The 25,393-nt window shown below is 45.1% G+C and overlaps 1 protein-coding gene across 3 annotated transcripts in view; it reads left to right on the top strand.

Annotated features, from left to right (window-relative positions):
• Nucleotides 1-25,393, top strand: part of ETNK1 (ethanolamine kinase 1) — an 87,199-nt gene that overhangs the window by 12,779 nt on the left and 49,027 nt on the right. For 2 of the 3 annotated variants that reach the window (XM_090043622.1, XM_090043621.1), the window contains exon 1: nt 24,555-24,826. The exons of the other annotated variant lie outside the window; for it this stretch is intronic. In XM_090043622.1, coding sequence (XP_089899748.1) covers nt 24,671-24,826 — 156 coding nt within the window. In that variant the 5' untranslated portion in view covers nt 24,555-24,670. Of the gene's footprint in view, nt 1-24,554; nt 24,827-25,393 lie in introns of those variants that run through there. 3 annotated transcript variants of the gene reach the window in all.

The raw sequence follows: 25,393 nt of genomic DNA, 5'->3' as shown, positions 1-25,393 counted from the left end.
ATATATACACACACAAAAATCAATTAGGCACATACACACACACTAGGCACACACACATCCAATATTACCAGTCTAAGCACATGCCCACCTATCACCAGTTCAAGCACATATACACTATACACACCAAAATTAGACAAAAATCAGTTGTCAATACCAGCACATCCAATACAAATACATGAATTACTAATTCGTATATCACACACACAATATGTATGTGTGTGTGTGTATGTGTGTGTGTGTATATAATGCCAGTTCACACACACAACACACATGTACACATATACACAGGTGAGTTCCTAACTTGGGTGGTGTGGTATATGTGTGCTTGGGGTACTTGGGATACCTAGGGTGCTTAGTGAATATAGGAGGGGGAGTCAAGGGTCAAAGATTTCCATAAGGAGGGAGCTAGATAGGGGTTAAGATGAGAGAGGGGAAAATAGGAGAGAGAAAGTACCAGGAGTGAAAGTTGCTGGGCTACGGCAGAGACTCTCTCTCAGGAGAGCCTTTTAGGTCTAGAGCCCTGGTCCACCTACCAGAGCTCCGCTAGTCTCCCCGCTGCTGCGGCTTCACAACGTACTTCTACTTTAACCGATCTTCATCTTCGTATTGATCCTCCGTTACCGAACCTCGTTTTGGCACCGACTACGACCCGACCTGCATCACCCAGTTTACGTATCCACGGCTTCATTAGCGACCCGATTTTGTCTGATTTGGATTCTCGTCCTTCTTGTCATCAGTTCATCTGACTTCGTTCGTTCTTCACCGACCAAGAGTGCATTATGGATTTCCCCTATATGAGCTGTTGACCAGTTCTGGGACTATTGAGTCGGGCAGCTGCACCTAGCCTTCGGGCTAGAAAGTAAGGGCTCGGCTCAAGAACCCCGTGAACCAACAGACCCCCTTTCATTATTTCTGTCCATTCATGCACAGTAACTGAAGCAAGCTCTTCTGCCTACGCTACACCACCATCAGTGGCGTAAGTAAATAAAATCAATTCTGTTTGAAACTGCACGTGTCCCGAGCCGCTCTGACTCCTCGCAGCTAATCCCACCTGATCCGATCCGAACCCTCGGCCCACCGTGACCTTGGGGCCGAGCCCCAACAATATACACACACAAAAATCAATTAGACACATACACACACACTAGGCACACACACATCCAATATTACCAGTCTAAGCATATGCCCACCTATCACCAGTTCAAGCACATATACACTATACACACCAAAATTAGACAAAAATCAGTTGTCAATACCAGCACATCCAATACAAATACATGAATTACTAATTCGTATATCACACACACAATATGTATGTGTGTGTGTATATAATGCCAGTTCACACACACAACACACATGTACACAGGTGAGTTCCTAACTTGGGTGGTGTGGTATATGTGTGCTTGGGGTACTTGGGATACCTAGGGTGCTTGGTGAATATGGGAGGGGGGGTCAAGGGTCAAAGATTTCCATAAGGAGGGAGCTAGATGGGGGTTAAGATGAGAGAGGGGAAAATAGGAGAGAGAAAGTACCAGGAGTGAAAGTTGCTGGGGCCAGGATTAGAACTAGCAGACTGAAGGGGAGCTGGGGTTACTTGCGGTAAATTGGTGTTAACTGATTAAATGGAAAGCCCAAAGCCGGTAGAGCAAGGAGCAACGCCAGAGAAAAGCCAGCGCTGGGGCTGGGGCTGGGGCTGCAGGGGAAGCAAAGGTACCAGGAAAGGGGAACTGGAAAGGCTGTGGGGGGAACTGGGAGGCTGTGGGGGAGCTGGAGAAGGGCTCCAGGTGCCAGGAGGAGCTGGGAGCTACAGCAGGGACTGCTGGGGATTGGGGAAAAGGTGTGGGGGTTCTGGGAGCCAGATCGGGGCTCTGCGGGGCAGCTGGAGAGGCTGCAGGGAACTGGGGCAGGTGCTGGAGAAGGTCTCCGGGTGCTGGGTAAAACTGGGGAAGAGGCTTTGGTTGTGGGGAGCTGCTGGAGGCAGAGGGGCAGAAACAGAAAGCTAAGAACGGAGGGAGACACAGAGATCACAGAAGCAGCAAGGCAGAGACAGGAAGCAATGGAACAGAGGGAGACACAGAGAGAGACTGGGGAGAGAAAGTGGAGACAGTAGGGGAACAGAGAGAGAGGAAAGATTGGGGAGAGAAGTCAGGAAGAGACTAGGATTGGGGAGACAGCAAAGGCAGAGGGGGAGAGACGCGGGAGGAAGATCAGAGGGGCAGAGAGCAGGAATTGAAGTAGGGTTGGGAGGTCAGTTAGACAAAACCCAACTTGGGTTCTAAATTAACAGTTTTATTAAACAGGTAGTATACTACAGTCCTACACACACACGAACTTACACAATGGTAGCAGGGGAGGAAAAGGCTCGGTGGAGAGATTGAAGTTGAAGTGTGTAGAGACAGAGTCCAGATCCTGTGTTTGGGGGGAGAAGGTGGGTGATAACTATCCTGGGCTGTGAGTTGATCCTCAATGGCCAGTCGGGGTCTTCTCCAGCAAGGTGTTGTCCAGAGGGGGTCGCAGCAGTGCTGGTTCAAACGGAGAGTGTTTCCCAAGGTCACACTCTACCACCCCTTTTGTAGGGGTGGTCTACCTGTGTCTCCTATGGAAGGGACATGTCCAGGCAAGGGCAGTCCAGCTCAGAAGCCTACGTGCAGATCCAGGTGTCCTCATTGTCTGGTAGGACACAATGGTGGGGTAGCTGGTTTCTGTAGGGTCTTTGTCTTTCAGATGCTGGGTTTCTGTTCTGTTCCTGTGTGAGTCAATGCAAGACAATGGTCTGGTTGTTGAGCTGATGGTCCAGTCATTGGGTTGATTATTCAGTAGAGGCCTGCTACCATTGTATCTGAAGCACCTTCATTCATGCCCATTAATTCAGGAACCAATTTACATGAGACTGGTTAGACATGAGTCACAGTTACAACATAGGTTACACCCAGGCAGAGGACACAAGATGGAGGCTTGACATACAAAATGGAAACTTGACGTTACTCAACATTACTTTACAGACATAGGCCTAAATCATATAAATTCAATATAAAACAGTAAAAAATCAATACAAACATAATAGGAACATAATATAATACAATATAAAACAGTAAAAAATCAATACAAACAGAACACTATTTACAATATAAAAAGGGGCTTATTACTTAGCTTACCTAATATTACTTGTAATCTCTTATAAGGGATAGAGAAGGCAGAGAGAAAGTCAGTCAGAAATGGCTGGGGAAGGGGAGGGAATGTTTTTTAAAAGAAAAAAAAAAGAAAAACTGCGGGTTTTGCTACATCCTAATGTGTATATGTGACTTCAGTGGCTGTAACTAATGCAACAATAGGTGTTTCTATCACTGTACAAATACATCAAATCCTATTGATAACCATGAGACCTTTTTTCTAACAAGATACTTTGAACAAACATACTAATTTGATATGTGCTATAGACAGGCAGTACAGTGGAGCCCTTATGAGATTTTTCACGTGCACACAGCAAGGAGAAGGTCAATGTCAGGCAGACTTTCCCTGCATGACAGGGAAAGCCTGTTTAATGGTGAAATGTTAGTGGAACCACTCTAATTCCCTGTATATGCCAGAAAGGGTTTAATGTGTATGAGAGTGCCTTCTACAGATTGAACTAGTTTATTAATACCATAGTTGCCTGAATCCAGGATGACTTCAGAATTAAGATGATCTCCTGATTATTAGATTTTAGACATGAATAATTATAAATATTTAAATTTTCCATGGCTCGAATCTAGCTATTGGGGGGCGCTCTTAAATTCATCCCCTGCCCCCTTCCGCATCCTACAGGAAAAGCAATGGTAGATGAAGCAGTGGCTGGTGAGCAGACAGCACATCCCATGCTCCTTATCTGTCCATTCCCCCTTGCCATTTGTTCCACTCCCTTGACCGCCTGTTCCCCTCCACCCCAGTGTCTCTCCCCTACTGCTGCTTGTCTCCCTCTGGTGTCTACCCCTCTCCCTTGCCCATTTATTTTTGCAGCTGCTTTGGATCGGTCTTCACTGGAGCCATGGAGCACCCAGCTGGGGCAGGCAGTAGCAGCAGCTGCAGCTCCAGCCTTCAGCCTGTGTCAGGGCCAGAGCCACAACAACTGTCCCCATTGCTCTGCCTGCCCCTTCCTTGTGCTTTCTGTTACTCTGTGTCCCTTTCCCTGCATTCCCTCTAGGCCATGCATTCCTTCCCTGTGCTCCCCCTGCTCCCCATTCCCCACTCCATGCATCCTTTTCCTTCCCATGCTTCCACTTGCACCTGCCACTTCCCATGCTTCCCCTAGGATCCCTTTCGCCTATGCTCCCCTCTGCATTGCTTGCCCCCTTCTGCCATGCCTCCTCCCACCCCCCGCACCATGCACCCCTTTACCGCCTACTTCATCCACCCTTGAAGTGCTGCATATGCCACTGTAGTCCCATCCCAAGCTGTAGCAGCTGCTTGCCTGACCTAAACTAGAATATAATACAAGGGGGGTTTTTTCCCCATGCTGAATAGGGGTAGAGGGAAACCTTGTCTTGGATTCAAGTAAGTATGGTGTATGGCCTCAGAGTTAAATAGGTTAACAAAACATTTTATGGTCTCTATTTAAAATAAATAGAACAACTCTCTCCTTTATTAAGGGGTTAAAGCAGTCCTTAAATAGGAAAATACACACCTCAAAGTCTAATGATTCTGAACATTTCTACATTTTTACTGTTTCGAATGAAGAAGCTTATTTTAGAAAGTCTCAAAATCATGGTTGCCTGAAGGTATAATTTTCAAACATTTGCATGAGATTATTTTTAAAGCAAGTCTTCTTAAAGAGAAAGAACTGAAACTAAGACTAAAACAACACTAAAAGCCTGTATGAAAGTTGTTAAGGCAGGAAATGCTGCCAAAGCTGATATGCCACTTTTACTTGAGAACGGAAATTTTGTTATGTCTGACTTTCAAAATACTTACATAAGAGTTAGGGGTTTCTTAAATATGCTCTGTGCAGTAGGGAAGTATTTTCGAGACGAGGAATGAGGCACAGCAAGATTACTAATAAGTACTTATAGTGCAAGATAGCAGCATGCGGATATACCAGATAACTCTACAGGAGCTAGCTCCAGAACCAGAAGCAGCTTGGCCATATTACCATGGTGCTACACCCATGTGTTTATAGCTATCTCTGCATGGCAGTTTATATTTTTTTATGCAGATGTACCATGTACTTGCCCAAGGTAATACAGTTAGCCTCTGACAAAGCCAGGTTTCAAATCCTAACTGATTAGTGTCCTAAAGCATTGATCAGTTTTGAAATGGTATTTTTATCTGTGGCCTCGATTTCCAGTGATTGTCCATCTGAGACCAGGATATTAATATGCTACACACACTTCAATGCCTAACTTAGCAAAGTGACCTGAGGGATGCATTTCAACTTTAAGTAATTTTTAATGGGTTCTTGCATATAAGATGGACCTAATATTTTTTTAACCTTGTTATTGTTTTTATTTGTGTGGAAAACTAGATAGCATTGATTTACTAGTTTAAAAGTGTATGAACCTTTGCAGATAACACTTAGCTGTCTTTTTCATGTTATAGTTCCCAGTTAATGAAAATACAATATGCTGTCAGGAATTTAAGGCCTTGCTGAAATATTATCATATGTGTGGATTTCAAAGGAGTAGTTATATAGCATATGAAACATACTAATTAGTCTGTGACCACGGGTGTGGTATTATATTAGAATTAATCTGATGCCTTTGCTGCAGTTGCTGTGCTACAGCCAACTGAATATTAATTTTATATTACTTAGAGGCAGAACTCAGTTAATTGTTTGTTTGGCTCCATGTACCACCTTTGCAGTTATCACTTTCAGTAACAAATTTAGCTTTGCACTGCGACTGGAAATGCTGGTATATAATAAAAGGAGCTATTTCTGACTAGTTAAAAAGCAGACAGTTATGGGTAACCTTGCAAGAAAAACTGTAAAGCTAGGTACAGACATTCAAAAAGCCTGAGGTGGAATCGATCTAAGTGATGCAGTTTTCTGTAAGCACCATAGTTTAGACTGGTAAGAAACAAAACACACATTTGCCCTTTGGGGCAGGGAGGGACAGACACAAACCTTAGACCGGATTCTGCCATTTTTAAACTAGTCTGGGTGTGCCAAACTTTCTGTTCTGTTACAGGTACAGACCTGTTTCTGATCATTTATACAGTAAAAGTATAATGTCTGGACCTGGCCTAAGATCTCCTAGCCAGGTTCAGATAAAGTTCACTTGCTTAATTGACTTTTGGATTTCACCCAAAACAAATTCCTTTTTTTCATTCAGTTGGAGCCAACCATTTTTTGGCAGGTCTGCTACAAGGTAAGCCTCACATCCTCCCCAAATGGCACTCACTTCTATCCAACCTGTTGCTCTGCTTTCTGTTCACTGCCCTATTGTCCTTTCCTGCTGCTTTGCTTTCTACTCCTATCTGCTGCTGTGTTTCCTGTTCCCTACCCAGTGTGCTGCACACTGAAGCTGCCCATACCACTTGTGGTACATGGATTGACCACCTCTTGTAGCTTATGCTACACTAATGGCAAAATGACTGTCACTAATATCAAGCTACTTAAATGTGAAATATGCTGAAAGCCAAACTCTTCTGTTGGTTATACTTGCGTACATATCCAGAATGGCTTTGAATTAATTGAGTGAACAATACAGAACTAGACTGCTAAAGCAGTCATGCCCAATATCCTTAATTGAATTGACTGAGGCCACACATGCGCATAACATGGTTGTCATGAGCGATTTTAATTATCCAGACAACTCCTGGGAGGAACACTTGGCCAACTTGGATCGGTCATGATCCTTCCTGACCTGTGTCGAGGAACTCTTCCTGACTGAGGAGGTGCATGGGCCAACCAGAGGTGATGCTCTACTAGACTTGGCCCTAGCCAAAGGAGATGACTTGGTGACCAACTTAAATATAGAGGGAAGTCTGGATGACAGTGACCATGAAACCATCATGTTCACTGTCTTACGTAAGACAGACAAATCGAATAGCAGGATTGAAGTCTTGGACTTCAAAAATGCAAATTTCAACAAGCTTAGGTCACTAATAGGGCAAGTGCTGTGGGACCAGGGACTGAAGGTAAAAGGTGTGCAAGAAGAGTGGTTGTTCCTTAAGGACACTATCCTTGAAGCACAAAGGAAGTCCATTCCCATGCAGAGAAGAGGTAACAGAAGACTGAGAAGCCCTCTTGGTTAAACAGGTAAATCATGGTCCTCTTAAGAAAGAAGAAAGAGTCTTATAAACCATGGAAGCTCAGGGCAGGCCCAAGGAGGACTATTCCATGTCCACCCACATTTGCAGGGAACAAATAAGATAGGTTAAAACAGTGACCAAGCTTAGATTACCAATGGGAATGAAGGACTACAAGTCCTTTAGGTACATAGGAACAGGAGGAAAACAAATGGGAATGTGGGGCCATTGCTCAACAACTCAGGAGAGCTGGTTACCAGCACCCAGAAGAAAGCTGAACTCCTGAATGACTGCTTTGCCTCGGTCTTTCACCAGACCAAGGGGAAAACCATGCCAGGTAGAGGCTGAGCATGATAGAAATAATGGCCTTCCTACTATTGCTGCAGAATTGGTGTATGACCAGTTATTAAAATTAGACATATACAAGTCAGCAAAACCGGATGATCTTCATCTGAGAGTGCTGAAGGAGCTGGCTGAAGTTATTGCAGAACCCCTGGCAAAACTCTTTTACAACTCGTGGCACTCTAGAAAAGTCCCAGAGGACTGGAAGAGGGCAATGTTGTGCCCATCTACAAGTAAGGCAGAAGGGAGGACCTTGGTAACTATAGGCCAGTCAGCCTAACTTCCATCCTAGGGAAAATCCTAGAAAAGCTCATCAAGGAGTCTATCTGCGATAAGCTTTCAGAAGGTGAGATTCTGCATGACAGCCAGCATAGCTTCATCACAGGCAGGTCTTGCCTTACCAACCTCATCTCCTTCTATGACCAGGTAACTTGCCACCTGGACGCGAGAGAGCAGGCTGACATTGTATACCTTGACTTCCAAAAGGCCTTTGACCTAGTATCCCACGATGTCCTTATGAGAAAATTGGAGGATTGTGGGCTTAACTCCGAGACAGTCAGGTAGGTGAGAAACTGGCTGCAGGATAGAACCCAGAGAGTCGAAGTAAATGGATCTGTGTCATCCTAGTGAGAGGTGGGCAGTGGTGTCCTGCAGGGGTTGGTGCTCGGTCCAGTACTTTTCGACATCTTTATTAATGATTTGGATGTAGGGATGAAGAGCTCACTGGCCAAGTGTCGTCTGGGAACTAAATTATGGGGAAGCATGGTCACGCTTGATCTCCTGCTATGACTGGGTAATTTGCAACCTAGACATGAGAAAGGAGGTTGACATTGTATACCTTGACTTCTAAAAGGCCTGTGATCTAGTATCCCACAATATCCCTGCGAGAAAATTGGAGGATTGTGGGCTTAACTCCAAGACAGCCAGGTGGGTGAGAAACCAGATGCAGGATACAACCCAGAGAGTTGTAATAAATGGATCTGTGCCATCCTGGCAAAAAGTTGGTAGCGGTGTCCCGCAGGGGTCAGTGCTCAGTCCAGTACTTTTCAACATCTTTATTAATGATTTGGGGGAGGTGGGAAAAGCTCACTAGCCAAGTTCATGGATGACACCAAGTTGTGTGGAACCATGGTCACCCTTGAAGATAGGCAACAGATACAGGCAGACTCCAGCTAGCAAGTTGGGCAGATCAGAATCTGATGAATTTCAACATTAAGAAATGTAAAGTGCTCCACCTTGGGACAAGCAACCTCCAACAAACCTACAGGCTTGGCAGCACCGAGCTGACTAGCACCATGAATGAAAGGGACCTGGGGGTAATAATAGACCACAGAACGAATGAGCCAGCAGTGCGATGCTGTAGCCAGTAGGGCAAATAATACTCTGGCATGCATCAGTTGATGCATCTCCAACAAAACCAAGGAGGTGATTCTTCTGCTCTACTCAGCACTAGTGAGACCACAGCTGGAGTACTGCATCAAGTTCTTGGCACCACACTTTAACAAGGATGTGGACAAGCTTGCAAGGGTCCAAAGAAGAGTCACTTGTATGATCAGAGTCTTAAAAGGCAAGCCATGCAAGGAACGGCTGAGACTCTTCAGCCTGAGGAAAGAAGGCTGAGAGGGGACCTGGTAGCAGCTTACCACTACACTAGGGGAGGACATCAAGGGCTCGGTGAGTAACTGTTCAACAGGGCACCCGAGGGGAAAGCCAGGAGTAATGGCTGAGTCTCCTGGACGATCGATTCAGGCTTAACATTAGGAAAAACGTTTTCAGAGTCAAGGTGTCCACACTAAGGAATAAGCTCCCTGCAAAGGTGGTGCCACCTACCCCGGAAATCTTCAAGAGGAGACTAGGCAGTCACCTTGCTACGGTCACCTGACACCCAGTAATCTTTCCTGCTTGGTGCAGGGGCAGGACCCGATGATCTTCCGAGGTCCCTTCTGGCCATACAATTTATAAATCTGTGAACATGCTGTGGAGGCCCTGGCTGAGGCACAAGGGTGCTCTAGTGTGAGGCTAGCTGGGAAGCAGCTCCCGCAAGCAACACCCTTGTGCCCCAGCCAGCCGTGTCATTGTCTATGCGTGTGGTGCTATGGAGTAAAGAACTCCACAGCAAGGTGCAACCAGTGGGCCTTGAACATTAGGTCTCATGCTGCTCTACCTCTGGCGTATGGGCTTGCCTGCCACTTCGTCCCTGGAATTGTCTATGCCAGATCGGTCTTAGAAGCAGTCCCCACCCCTATCTCGCCTGCCACAACTTTGCTTGAACCTTCAGTGGAGGAGCGGACTACTTTAGCTTATCCAGCATTGGGACTCTTGGGGTGATGGTCTTCTGCGAGGCTCCACCCTCCCCTACACCTCACCCTAATACCCAGCCATGCCAAGTTGCTGGTGATTCCCGGGGCCGACCCTACCCTCACCTTGTGATGCCCAGATATAACTGGTGGCAAATCCGTGGGCTTGTCCTGACTCTCAATCTAGCCAGTTGAGGAATCCTTCTAAGGTTCCTCCCTGTCCCTCTGACCATGGGCCACTCAGCAAAACTCAAAAGAAAATACTACCCATAAGTCTCCTGGGCTAAAATCAAAATTTGGACTCCCTGTCCCGGAGAAAATCCTTTCCTTACATAATTCTATCTGCTGCACCCCTATGACTGGGTGCTGCGGTTCCCTAATGGGCACTTGGGAATGTTCCCAGACACTCTGGTTTCCCTCTTCACTCAGCCCCTCGCTGTGTGATTCCTCCTGGCAGAATCCAGGACTCTGCAGCCCCTCTCGCTGCTTGTATTTTGGTTCCCTGCTGGGATGGACTCTGAGGTGATCCTCAAACCCGTGCCAATCCCACCTGGATTGCCAGGTCCTCCTCTGTTCCCCTCTCTTCGGGGTGGCTCCAAGTGCTGGGTTCTGCCCCCAGGTCCTTATGCCGCTATTGTAGGCTCGGGCATCCGCCGCCTCTCCCCGGGTGTTATCCTTCCCCCTGTCAGGGAACATGTTCCAGCCTCACAGCTGACTGCTGGCCTCTCCCCTGCCTCCGGGTGAGGCCTCAGGAGCGTCTCCCCTCCTGGCTGGTCTCCAGCTCTCCTCCCCCTCCTCTTCTCTCGGGGCACCTTTTATGCCCCCACGCTGCCTCCACTCCTTTTTTGATCACAGCTGGCCGTAGTTTTAAAAAGACGCAGCTAATCAGCCGCGTGGGTCCCGCCGCCACTTCCGGCTTTCCCGCATCGTCGGCTGCGGGTAAGGATCTTATTGTTTTCTTTCTTTCTCTCCTCCTCTCCCCAGCCTTATTTTGGGTCCCAGGGTTCCCCTTTTCCCCATCAGGGCCATACTGTGCCGTCACCGTGTGACACAAGGTATTTATAAGTACTATCCTGGTACAGAGCTAATTAGTTTCATAAGGCCTAATAGGGCTGCATGTGTAAATAAAAGATGTTTACTACAGAGCTAATTAGTCTACTCTGCAGTAAATGTCTTGTGTAGACTCACCCACTGACAATCCTGATGATCAGGATTTCCCCAATGGCTTACAAAGGGGTAGCAAGCTTGTTCAGGAAGATGTAAAGTTGCATTAGTCTCAGAAGTCTTTTTTTCCTTTTGACCTAAATATGGGAGTTTGAGATAATGAATATGGAATGTCTTCTTTAATGTGGCAATATTCATATCTGTATGTTACAATAGGCTTATATGAGAGGCAAGGATTTCTTAGGGTAATAACTTGCATAATTAGTTATTCAGTACTACACCTTATAAATAATCATTTTGGAGAGAAAACACTCTCCCTTTCAACTTCTGCAAAGTTTAATTTTATCCAACAAGAATGAGAGTCAGTTGTCTGTATTGTAGCATGTGCTGGGTATAATAACTGCAGATGTTAGCCATAAAATTATCCAGCCACAAAATGTGACTCTCTGTAACAATGTGTTCCACAGTATGATGACAGGTATGATTTCTTCTCAATTTACTGAACATCAGTTTTCCTGTAGTGAATACCTTCTTTTTGGATGGAAGACTAGTGATCAGTTTTCAAAATAGTCTTCATGATAATTGTACAAAAATAGACTAATGCTGGTTTTTTCCCTCCATTTCAGAAGACCACTGTAATGTGTGTCAAGATCTTGAAAAAGTGACAGCATCTCGGCAGCAAGCTGCAGCTTGTGATTTCAATGCTGAAAGAGCTGGAGGTTGCATCAACACAACATAGTATACGTGAACTTCTATTCAAGGAGTTAATCTAGGTACAAGAGAAAAGTGGATTTTAGGTTCCTAAAATCTGATCCAACAAAGCAGTTGAGTACACTTATAATTATAAGCACGTCAGTAGTCCCACTGAAATCATTGTGTTTAAAAGCTGCAACACAGAAAGCCAGATTGTATTCCACTTACTGTATGCCTAAATGAGATCCTATTCCATACTACTTGTCACTGAAAAACAATTAACATGTCCACTTTTGCACCACATTTCATCTTAGCCTTAAGCCTGGGTTACAAAAAGGAGCAAGAACAAGAGTAACCCACCCCCATCTTTTGAAGTTTTTCAGGCTCAAGCAGGGTAGGATAGGATCACACCTAGACATGTAGGCACCTGAGTAGTATTTAGCTGCCTAATAGGTGGAATAGGATCTGGCCTAGAACATAAAGTTCTTATGTGCTGGCCCAAAACTGTTCATCTTATGTAATTAATTGGCAGCAGAATTCAGCCCATAGTACATCAAAAACCCCAGTTCTTAATCAGGCCAAATTCCTATTGACTTCAAGGGTAGTTTTGCCTTAAAAGTACCAAAGGATTAGACCTATGACTTTGAGGCTTCCATTCAGGAAAGCACATTAGTTCATGCTTACTTGAAAGTATGTTGAATAGGGATACTTTCTTAATTTTACTTATTACAGTAAATCCAGAACATAATCTCCTTTACTACAAAGAACACTTCTTTTGCTTCAAAATACCTTGCAGCATAAATTGCCAGCATACTAATATTAAAGTTGAGTTCTGAATTCTTATACTACTTTAAAAAGTATGCATATTTTTAGTTTCAAAAGAGGGATTCATAAATAAAGGCTAATGATGTGGTTACTGTTCCCCAACCTGTATTCTTTAGATCATATAATGCTGATCATATAATGGCTGATCATATAATGTTGCCTCATTTCCAACTTACTATTATTTATTAAGCCTCCACCCTAATAGCTTAAGGGAAATAGAAACTCTCTGTTCCATCTATAAGAGAAAGGAAAAAACAGCCAGCTTTGGTAGGCTTATTTTGGATAAATTTTCTCTCATACTTCTGTACAGTGTTCTAGGCTGTATTATTTGGAGTTTGCTTGGCTTGGATATTACACCTAGTTTATGTACATATTTATTAAAGGGAGAGAAATGTGTTGAGTATAGTTGAGAAAAAAGGTCTACAGAGCTCACAGGTAGTGAACAATGATTGGCTAATGAACCCAAATACAGGTTTCCCTTGCTTTATGTGGGTTCTGTATGTACAAATTCGCTCTTATGTGATGACCCTTTTTATACCAAAAATTTGATATATGTGAAGTAAATTCATTGTTATCCGACTGGTGTGGTGGAAGCCCACAGTCAGCTGCTTTGTGCGGTGCATTGTGCGAGTGACATGTACCAAAATATAATGTCCTGTGTAGATCTGTGTTCTTTGCTCATTGTCTGCGACACGTGTTTCTGTAGTTGCCATCCCTATTATGGTAACATTTACCACCACCCTGTGTGTGTACTGTCTACTATAGGTAAGTCCCAAAATTGTCTTGTAAAAGCAGTAGAAATGAGTCTGGGGCTCAGTACATTTGAGGTCTTGGAATGTATCCCTATTTGTTACATTGTAAAGTGGGTTCCCTTTATGTGAATTTGAGCTATGCGCCATTTTCCAGGAATGCATGTACAGCATAAAGCAAGGGAAACCTGTACAACAAAAGGTTTAGGATGGTCTAAGACAGGCTTGTCCAACATACAGCCTGTGGGCTGCCAGGCGGCCCTCCAAGCTGTTTTCTGAGGCCTGAGGTGCTGCAACGGGAAACGAAAGTAAACACTGTACTTTCTTTTCGGGGTGGTGGTGATGTGATACCACTTCCCGTGAGGTCTTTGAATAAGGCTTGCTGGCCCACTGGGTGATAAAAAGTTCATGATCTGGCCCCACATTCAAAAAGGTTGGACACCCTTGGTCTAAGAGATCTGAAGATCTCTACAAGAGCTGTGTTTCTTCTGTTTCTCACCCAGTCTGGTCTTTGTATTAGCCTGGCTTTGTAAGAGTGGTAGTGGTAAAGCTGACTTTTTTATCTGGCACTAGATCAGGCAGCTGCAGACCCCGACAGGGTCAAGTGGAATGGGCTTCACTAAACTAGAATTTTCCAGGAAAGATGCCTCTTGAGCTCCATGACCACATCCCCACAAGCGGGAACATGCAGTTTGTGGTGCCTTAAAGCCTTTTGAATGTGCAGCACTCATGATTCTGTTCACTTAAGCTGCATATTTGCAGCGTGGCAGCAAAATTAGATACCAGAAAATCCAGGTATATAAAAAAAGAACACAGCAGAAAAAAGCACGGTAGTGCATGTGGATGGAGCATGTGCTGCCCAAAACTGGAGCCTGGCTGGCCAGATCCATGCTGCTGGCCAGACTCCACACACCCGGATTGCTGCTGCTGCAGCCCCAGCAGGCTCCTAGGACCCCAGGTAAGGTTGCTGGGGCCAGCTCAGGTACGTGGCCAGAGACAGCTAGCAGTGATACCAAAATGTGTCACTGCTAGTTGTCCCTGGGGAAACACATGTTCCTGCGCATGGAGATGTGCCCCATTTGTCCACCACTGAGTCTAACAGGATTTGTGAAGACGGTTGTGAGTGAGTGGGAGTTGGTTTGTGAACAATAATTCTGGATCCCAACAAGTTGGGCGATAAACATTTAGGACTGTACAGTCAACCGTATCACTAAAATGCTATTTAGTATTTTGTTAGTTTGGAATGTGGCTTGTGCTATTTTTCCTGAAATGAAAGGTTCTATACTCCCAAGGATTCCTGAGTACTTACCCTTATGGGTATATCTTCTCTGTTTGTAAGAGGAGAATTCAAATTTTAAATCCTGAGCACTGGGAGAAGATAAGATTTTACATGGCAGTTGGGGTCCATTCATTTTTATTTATTTAAAAATGTTTATCTAGATTAAACAACAATAAAATGACACAAAATTTATGATTTATAATTAAATAAGGTAGCCACCATGTTGTTTAAAGGTAAATTCAAGACGGATGTAAATGAAAAAGGAAATCAGTAGGGAAAGTATCAGTAAACATATTCCATAGATTAAGTGGATAGATGGAAAACCCAGTCTCTCAAAAGTGAGTTCCCATCAATTCAGAACAGGAATTGCTGTGAATCTATGGGAATAAGATCTCTCACAGGGGATGGAGCGGTTTCCATAAATTTCAGTAAGAGTTTCAAAATAACATTTAGGAGGGAGCTAGTATAAGCTGACAGAATCCAATGTGTGTTACAGTCGCAATATACACATTAAGACTTGCTGCTGCATTCCAAGCGAATTGTGGTTTATATAGATTATTAGCTAGGCAGGCCGGTTAACAAAAAAATGCCAAATTCCAGAACTGCTCCTTTTCTCACCTTTACTGATTTGGAGAGAGAAGGTAGAACTAATGCCCTTCCCCTTGCATACCAAGAGTATACAGACTCAGACTCCCAGAAGAGGTACTGGCTGTTCTAACTTAGAGGGATTGTATAACCAAGCTTTTAGACAAAACACAGAACTTTAAGGGAGATGAGCCCAAAATAAACTTTGAAGAATTCATTGCAACTAAGACTGTGTATATTGAAGAAAGATTTCCCAGTCCTCACCCGCCACCCTCCCCCACAAATGTTTCAGCAATAATCTTAACTTCAGTACTCCATTTACAGTGCAAGCAATCTGTTTTTGTACAGCCATTGAACTCCCACTTTTTTGTTTATTGTCTGGGATTGATAAAACCAGCCAGCTTGCTTTTTTTTTCTTTTGTGTTCCAGCTTCATGATTCAGTGGTGGAGGATTGAACCTTTGGCCAAGGCTTATTCTTTACCCCATGCACATTAGGTGAAAGTGTCTTGCCCATTCATTTCCCAATAATGTGTGTTTTATTATCAAAACTTACAATTGAATTTAAACTAGAATGCCCAAAACAGCCATGTACAGAAATGCAAAATGATGCCTAACCCATTCAGTTCCTTCTATTAACTAAGAGCTTCTATCTATTTAGAGTTCTTGGGCCACTCCTGGCCACTCCTCTGTCTCTTTGCTAGCCCCTGCCAATAATGGGCCCCCAAATCTCTAAAGCTTTAGGTCCCATGTTTACATGATAACAAGAAAATCCTTTGGTGAGGTTTTTCCAGTCAATCTGTGTTCTTAGTCTGGTTAATAGGTGAGAGTAGAAGAACACCAGTGCTTAATGCTCTTGAAAATCCCTTCACAAGCTTAGCTAATCACTACTAACTGGTGTTACCCTGTGAAATCTCAGTGTGCAAATAGGCCACCAAAAAAAGCTAAGGGTAAAAGGGTAACCTATTAGTTCTAATGTCTTTGCTGAAACAGCTAACACAGATGTTCAACATGTCAGTGTTTTTGGTCACGTGGATATCTAGGCTCAAACCATTAATTTAATTCTCAAAGGACTCTGATATTTGGAATGTCAAAGACTTTGTCCACTCTTCCTGTTGACTTGGGCCAAACTTGAACCAACATCTTATAGGTGATACACTGCAATACTTCATTTCTAACCTCTTCAGGCAGTGCTAGTACTACATTATCATAACATTTACAGCACTTTTTTTTTAAGTTCCAACTCACTGAGGAGTGGAAGATTATATAGAGAAAGTCTGATTGTCAGGTAAACTCCTGGCAAAGAAAGTGTTCAGGTTGCATAACTCCTCATATCATACTACAATAGAGAATATATAAGCATCTTGGGTACATTTAAATGGAGATGATTTGGGTATCCCGCATTATGTGTATAGCTGTTGCTATGGAGAAGGACTTTAGGGTAGATTAAAACTCTCCATGTGTTTGGCTGTGTGGCCAGGATCTTTTATAATGGCCGGGCTTATGCAGATCACACTCGATTTACAGGGTCAGGCTTGATTTTATTACTAAACAAACAAAATCACTATACTGGGTGCACCAGGGAGCACCCACTCACACTCGTGTGGAAGCGGGGAGGGGTCGCCGGGATCAGGCGGGTCTGGCGTCCTTCCCTCCGGCTGATCAGGCCGAAGGTCGCTCCGTGTCGATTCAATCTGTAGGGTACGTTCCGTCGGGCGCGCAAAGACCCCAAAGTTCACAGCGCGATGATTTTTATACTCTCTGTGATGCAGGGCGGTCTAATTACATGCGGCGCTTTCTCATTGGCCCGGGGCGGTGACCGTCACATTATTGACAAGCCCTGGACTTCCCCCTGAGAGACCCCGCGCGGAAAATTCCAGCCGCATGCTGCTTCCACGCTGCAGCCCCAGAGTCTCCCATCCACCCAGCACTTGTTACATAAACACTAGACACATGCGAACATGGCCACCTATAGCACTTAGCAAGTGCAGAATGATTACAACAGGCTGTAGTTAAAAATCAACAGTGGATATTCATTTTGTACTTTGATAATTCAGAAAATCTTTTCTTATTATTATAAAAGCACAAAGTGGTTTTATCAATTTAAACTTTTCCTCATCTAATCAATGACAGCTTGCTGTTAAGTACAAGGGACTTTATCTGCAAAGTTTAACTCTCAGAACACTGGGCTAAATCAGAGAGGCCCTGGTTCAGCAGCAGTTCATTCCTATTCAATATGTGCTTAAGTCCTGTTAACATAGGCATGGCCTCAAGTGGCTTACTGAATAATAATGAACTTACACACATGTTTAAAAGCTTTGTTCATTTGGGGCCAGAGTCCCTATGGGTCAATAATTCCTAATTCTTGCTCGATTTATTACTAGATAGCTAGTTCACTCATTTTAATGACCATATTTTGCACAGTAGCATTCATACCTTGGAAGTTTGGGCAGTTAGAGAGAGAAATTAAATGGTAGGGAAGTAATCCCTTGAAAGAAGTGCAAATTTCAAATGACTTGCTGCCTCCTACTAGACTGCTAAAGAACCAGATAAAAAAATTACAAGAAACCCAGGGTCTTATTTTGTTGTCACATATAGCTTTCATAAAATGAACTTGAACAGAGTGAGATCAACAATTCAGTTGGTAACACTTGCAGTTTAAGCCAGAGACTGCCATTCAGAAAACCTAACCTAGAAGTGTCTGCCTTGGTGATGTTTATAGCCAGGTAAAATTTATTTATAAAATGATATGATTCAATTACAATTTAATGAGATCAAAATTTAAAATTTTGATCATAAAGAGTTGTCAGAGTGATCATAAAACTATGAAATTCCTGTGTGTCCATACAATCAATAGGGCACTTTAAAGATCAATATAAAAAGTGTAGGAGTTGATAGGAGTTTAACACTGTGAATGGAAAAGTAGAGTTTATTCAGCTGCTTGTTTGTGTCAAGAAAGATGACATGTTCTCAAAGAAGTGTTGCCATGTAGGTAAAAGTATTGGACTTTGACTCCAAGTCTATCGCCAGCTTTACTGCTGACTTGCTGCATGACCTAATGGCAAATTAATCTGTGCCTCAGTTCTCACATTTGTAAAAAGAAGACAGTATTTCTCTACCTCTCCTTTCACAATGGTACTATGGAACTTATTTCATGGGCATATATAAAGCAATGTGAGATCATCAGTTGTACAGACCATCATTGCAATGAACTGGGACTAAAGTTTAAATTCATTACCTGAAACAGAAATATGACAATTACTGACATTTTGGCAACAGCATTCTAGTGCTGGAGAGTGAGCGCAAGAAAGAGGCATAAGTGTCTACACAGGTTCTTTCTGACTAGTTGGAGAAGGGAAAGATAGTGACAAGATGATGACTAGAATTTAGTCATGTAATGTGTAGACATGCCATGAAACAACTTAATATATTTTTAATAAAAATATTAATATTTTCACTTCACTGCTGCAAGAAAAATCCTTTAATCCAATTAACTGTTACTAGTTTTCTCCCTAGCATTCTGATTTATGAAAGGCAGGTGTGGTGACTTTGGGATAAGGCACTAGAAGTGCTGTTTTATAGAGTTAAAAGTTGAAATTGAGGTGCAGAAAAGGCAAAAAGCAATGCAAATTGCTTTTGGAAGTTTTGAAGAAGTTGCTTTAGTTCTGTAAGAAATGTTTCCTTAATTTGCACCTATGGTACACAAAAATGTGTTTAATGACCACAACACAACTGCTGTTGAACTCATTGAATGCTAAGGTGAACAGTTTCTCAAACACTACTAGACAAAAATAAGGGTCCAACATGGCTTTATGGCAATAACCACAGAGACATCTTGTCCCTAAGTATTGTTTAATAAATTATCATCTAATTCCTGGTTTCTAAATAGTAAATGTATAAACAGGAGGAAGTTCAATTCTGCTACCTCCCAAACAATTTGGGCCCCTAAGCTTTTCTCATAACTCTTTCTGCTTTAGATATACTCTAAAATCAACCTTGATAAAGTCAGTAAGACTTCACTAAGTCATTGAAGTCATTAACAATTAACAACTGAAGTTGATGGACATGGTGCTTGCCATCATACCCAGTGTTGTCTCCTGACTGAAACAAATGGTCTTGTTGAAATTAACAAAAGCAAGTTGGAGCACTTAAGCTTTGACATATGCTTTTTTCAATCAAAGAATCATAGAAAATTAGGGTCGGAAGGGACCTCAGGAGGTCATCTAGTTTAACCCCCTGCTCAAAATAGGACCAACCCCAACTATATCATTTCAGCCAAGGCTTTGTCTACCCAGGTGTTAAAAACCTCCAAGGATGGAGATTCCACAGCCTCTCTGGGTAACCTGTTCAAGTACTATACTACCCTCCTAGTTAGAGAAGATATTAGGAAAAACAACCTAAATTTCCCTTGCTGCAAGTTGAGATCATTATCCTTGTTCTGTCATCTGCTACCACTGAGAGCAGTCTAGCTCCCTCCTCTTTGGAACCACTCTTTGAATGGTTAAATGCTGCCCTTAATGCCCCCCCCCCCCGAGTCTTTTCTTCTCCAAACTAAATAAACCCAGGTCCCTCAACCTCTCCTAAGAAGTTGTGTGTCCCAGCTCTTTGTTGCCCTTTGCTGGACTCTCTCCAATTTGTCCATGTCCATTCTGTAGTGGGGGGTTCAAAGCTGGACACACTACTCCAGATGTGGCTTCACCAGCACTGAATAGTGGGGAAGAATCACCTTCCTTGATGTGCTGGCAATGCTTCTATTAATGCAGCCCAGTATGCTGTTAGCCCTGGCAACAAGGGCACACTATTGGCTCATATTCAGCATATTGTTCACTGTAGCCCCCAGGCTTCTTTCTGCAGAACTGCAGACCTTCCCTAGCAAACTCCTCTGTGAACTGGCCTGTTCATTCCTCCCTGGTCCTGAAAGGTTCCCTTTTCCCTGCTTTCCTTCACAAAGCTTACAGTAAAAGAAGGGTGAGAGAGACTTTCTAAACAAACTCCCCCTTGTTCAGGACTGTAGTTAAGCAAGGGGCTTAGGTATTGGTCTAACTGCTAAGTTTTAAGTTTAGCTACTTATACTAAACATATTTAGGTTAGCAACTCTTAATTAAAGAAAGACCTTACACTAAAGGCTCCCCTTCAAAGATGTGTGTGGGTAGCATAGGTGGCAAAAGGCCAGGTCTAACAGGGCTTAGCCCCCAAATGCAGTGCAGCGTGTTGGGCCACGGGGCAGCCTGGGTGCAGACTCTGGGTGGCTGCAGCAGGTAAGTTTGTTTTGGGGAAGCGGTGTGGAAGGGCAGATTGAGGCCCCTGTGGTGAGGGAGAGAGTGGGGCAGAGGCAGGGGCAGGGGTGAGTGGGGCCCTGGAGCCAGGGCAGGTTGTGGGATGCTTGGAACCCAAAGACTTTAGTCAGACACAGGCACCAAACACTCAGCTAGCAGTACTCCCAGCTTTTCAGAGCACACACCTAAACACGCAGTCCATCAAACAAACACGTAACAAGCCAAACACACAGGCAGCCCTGGCTCACTTACCATCCCAGAGCAGGATCTAGTACCTGGATCCCCTTCCCCTTCCTCCTCTTGCTCCTAGTGAACTGCTTGTAAACTGTCCTGTTTGCTGCCCCTGTTCATTTGCTATTTTGCCTTGTTAAAAAGGTTTTATCTTTCCATTCTTTAATACACTTCTACTGAGTAATGCAATGGCATTATGTAACTCTTGCAATTCCCTAATAAGAATGTATTTGTGAATGATGAGATCACTAGGTGCGTTTAAGGAAGGTGTTCCTGGAGCTTAATCATGAAGTCAATTTTGAGAGGAGTTTAAAGACCCAAAAGAGGAGAAATAATGAAAATGAACAACAGAGGTGAAAAATTTTAAAGCACAGGAGAAACTTAAAAATATTAAGTGCATTTAAAAAGACACAAGCAACCAAAAACTTTAGAAATAGATGGCTGCAGATTATCTAAGAGCTCCCAAAGGTAAGAGACCTGACCAGAAGTTGATTACCACTAGAAATATACTCAAGCTGATGCATTTAAATCCAGATTCTAAATAAGTCAATATTCTGCACTGTTTTGCTGTAATAGTTTGGTTCAAGCCCATGTCTAGTTATTACCCTGGTAATTCCTAGGTGTTAAAGAAACAATTTCTGGAATAGTGTGTTTATAGATATTAATACTGGGGTTTTCCCCATAAAACACAATTTGGTTTATATGTCTCTCTGTCACACACACACACACACACTGCCCCCCTCCCCGCAAAGAGTTTACACCTAAATACAATACACCTACCAGAATGGAAAGAAAAATTCAGGTGAAGTGTGGATTTTCTCAATTGGTGCCTGAAGTCTGACTTCAGGTGAAGTGTGGATTTTCTCAATTAAGAGAAAAGGAAGGCAAGATTTAATAAAAGGCATTTGAAGAAAGGTAGGTAAGTGACTTATTAAATGTCAAAGTACCAGTTCTGAAGGTGGGGCTCTATATGTTGACAGGCATGTACTCAAGTGTACAAGGAGACGGGAACCAAGTTTAACATCTTGGGGAATGAGGGTCAAGAGGTACAGGGGAGGGCAAAATTAGGCAAGGCCTTTCAAGTGACTATGGTTGTAACTGATATTGGTAAAGTTGTTAAAGCAGTGTTACCTTGGAGGGGTTGGGGAGATGACATGAGATGAGAGGTCCAAAAATCAGAACTGTTGCAGTGACATGATGATTGTCCTCATGGTACCTACCTTATATATTACAGCTTTCCCCTCATTTACTTGTCTGTTTAACAATAGTTAAACAGATGAACCATCTACTACTTTTGTTTGGGGCCTAGCACAGCTGAGGATTCATTCATGAGAGACAGGCCAAACTGTAGTAAATCTGCTTTATAAATAGTACAGAAACAGATTCTTATGGAAGTTTTCTGGATTGCTAAATTGTTGCTGAGGATGTATCTTAAAGCAGTGTTCTTATGCCGTGAGGCAAACCCCTTTGTGAGGGGAGTGTGCCAGAGACAACTGGCAGAAAGGGTGGCAGCAACAGGGGGAATCAGTGGCTGAAGAAGGTGGGGGTGAGAGTGGCTGACTTTACTGCAGTGGAGTATAAACCCTGATTAGTTTGGGAAATTGCTGCTTGGGTGCGTCTACATGTTCATTAGTGTACTGTAATGACAGGTACTAAACGTGCTGTAACATGCTATAATGATAGGTACTAAACTTAATGCACTGTAATCAGTGCTACTGCACATTAGGGCAAATAAATGCTTTTTTTTGTGGTGCTACTGCACGTTAGACTAAATCTATTGTGCATTACCACAGGCTTTGCCCACCACACTAATGCACAGTAGAATTAGTCTTCTGCACATGAAGTGTCTTGTGTAGACGCACCTCCTTAGAGTCATCCTAGAAGTCACTGTAGTTCACTTGAGCTTAGCCTTAGGGCCCCTTCTATACCTGACAGGGATTATGCAATTCACTGGTTAATTGCACAGCTTTGCAGGTTTAGCTTGTCTAAGTAACTGTTATACCATAACAAGGTCTATCCAGCTGTAAAAGTTAGAAGCTGAAAATGTATAACAACTTTATAGCTGGTTTCTATCCAAGTTTAATTTGAACAGGTAGCAAGGAATACATTGACAGATAGTTATGCCCACAGGGTTGGGAGCCTCATCAGCTAATGGGTCTCTCAGCAGTGGGGGAGTGCACCACTGGAGGCAGAAATTGGGGTTCCAGGACCACTTCTGCCAAAAGCAGTATTTCTAAGGGCAGAAATATGTTTGGGGCCAGTTTAGCTGTGAGCTGAAGAAGAGATCTCCATTGTCCTACAGTAGGGCGGGCCCTCCAGCTGCTAAACAAAACCCAAACCACCTCAATTCTTATTGTGCGTGTGGCGCTTGGTATGGAAATAGAAAAGTGGGGAGTGGGGCTGTTCCATTTGAAGTAGGGTTGCCGACCTTCCCAGGCTGGCTGGGAGTCAACTGGAATTGGCATCCACCTCCTGGGGACTATTGAAAGCAAGTTTCATAGTTGGTAGGGTTGGAAGTAACCTTAGCATATCATCAAGTCCGACCCCCTGCCATGGCAGGAAAGAATGCTGGGGTCAAATGACCCTGGATAGGTGTCTATGTAGCCTCCTTTTGAAGACCCCCCAGGGTAGGAGCGAGCACCACTTCCTTTGGAAGCTGGTTCCAGATCCTAGCCGCCCTGACTGTAAAGTAGTGCCTCCTGATATCTAGCCCATTATTCCTTGTTACTCCCAGGAGATTTATTTATTTTTCATAAAATATCCTATTAAAATCTCTCGGAATAGCTTCAGTCAGAGTTGGCAACGCTAATTTGAGGGCAAGTGCAGGCTGCAGCGCCTCTCCTGGAAGGCCGTTTTAAGCAGGACATAAGGAAAAACTTCTTTACTGTCTGAGCCCCTAAGGCATGGAACAGACTTCCCCCAGAGGTGGTGTAAGCACCTACTCCGGACACTTTCAAAAAACATTTGGACGTTTATCTTGCTGGGATCCTTTAACCCTAGCTGACTTCCTGCCCGTTGGGCAGGGGGATTGGACCCAATGATCTTATGAGGTCTAACGGCTATGAAATCTATGAAATTCTACTTCCTCCAGAAGTTCCTGCTGAGACCCCGGCTGCACTACTTCCCGGACTTTTTTGATCATGCAGTCCCTGTCTGTGGCCCCAAGTTCCCAGACCTCCTGTCAACCTCCTCCTGCTCTGGCCAAACTGGCCATCTACAAGACCAGGAAGGAGGCTCTGGCCAAGAGGAACCTGGGTGAGTGTGTGGCTGACTTCCTCACTCCTCTGCTCATGCCTTTCACAAGTTGGCATCCACAAGTTCCCCCGACTCATTTGGGAGACCGTGGGTACGTACCAGTGTGCTCTGCTCTGCGTCCCCTTCTGAATCTGGTATTAACCTATGATCTCACTCCCCTTCCTGCTCTGTCCCCAGAATTAACTGGCGTCCCCTGCTGGCATTCCTAATTAAGGGAGGCTTACAGCATTTTGTGATGGGCCTAAGCTGCAATCTTTCAGCACATCAAGTGGGCCTGACTGGGAAAGACACTATGGCTTAGGAGTTGTGGGCCCATTTCCAACTCCGGACAGAGACAGAATTCACCTGGCAGCGCCCGTCCGCGCCCCCTTGCGCACTCCTCCCTGTCCCGCCCGGGTCCCTCTTTCGGCCCATGACCTGCGGTGCTGCTTTATCATAGGCCCCTTGAGAGGCGTCTGTAGCCGTGGGTGAGCCGGGGCCCACACCGCCTCGAGGGCAACAAAGCAGGGCTGGCACCGAGGAGAACAAGGGGCGCGAGCCCGGGCCGGCCGCGAAGGCCACGCCGGGCCGCGTGGGGGCGGGGGGCCGCAGGCAGGTGCGCGGGGGCGGGACCGCCATCCCAGCCTGCCCCGCGGGAGGCGGAGCCGGAGCTGCCGCTCGGAGCCGAACTGGAAATTTCCTCCCCGCCCCCTTCAGTTCCAGCCGCCCGCCCGCCGCCGCCGCCAGCTTCTACTGCCGCCGCCGCCGCCGCCATGGCTAACTACATCCACGTCCCGCCCGGCGCCCCCGAGGTGCCCAAGCTGGACATCACGGTGCGCGAGCAGGAGGGGCCCGGCTGCCGCCCGGGCGCCCTGCGCCTGCTGCGCCGCCTGCGCCCGCACTGGAGACCCGAGGAGGTGACGCTGCAGGTAGCGGCCGGAGCCGGGGGGCGGCGGGGCCGAGCACACCAGACCTGGGGTCCCCTTGCGGCGCCCGGCGGGCCCAGGGCGCGGGCGGGGCGGGGCGGGGCGGGGCGGCTCCTCCCGCGCTCGCACACAAAGGCCGCTCGCGCCTTCCCCGCCTTCTCGGGACCGCTGCGCAGTCCGGGCCTCCCTCCCCGGTGCTTTCCCCGCGGCGGGGCGAGGGCGGGGGCGGAAAGCAGGTGGCTGCCCCGCCCGGGGGGAGCTGGGGGGTCTGGCCGAAGCCCCCGCTGGGCTTGGGGCGCTTGCAACGGCAGCAGCTCTGCGCCACGGGGCCGCCCCCCACGGGCGGGGCGGGGAGGCCGCAGAGAGGCAGGTTGGTGGGGAGCCCCGAGCAGGCAGGGCAGGGAGCAGCGGTTCATAGGGGAGGAAGCTTCCAATTGCACTTTGAGTCTTCTGGGGGGGGGGTGTCTGCGAAAGAAATTGGGCTGTCCATTATGATGCCCTAATAAAATCAGAGACCCTGCAGGTTATGATTTTCAACTCTTATAGGTGGGCTCTCATGTCTCATTCAGG

The sequence above is a fragment of the Crocodylus siamensis genome, chromosome 4, assembly GCF_052110815.1.
Source record: "Crocodylus siamensis isolate JL-2025a chromosome 4, ASM5211081v1, whole genome shotgun sequence".
NCBI classification, from domain to species: Eukaryota; Metazoa; Chordata; order Crocodylia; family Crocodylidae; genus Crocodylus; species Crocodylus siamensis.
The sequence above is the reverse complement of the archived record's forward strand: the minus strand, read 5'-3'. Positions and strand labels throughout refer to the sequence as shown.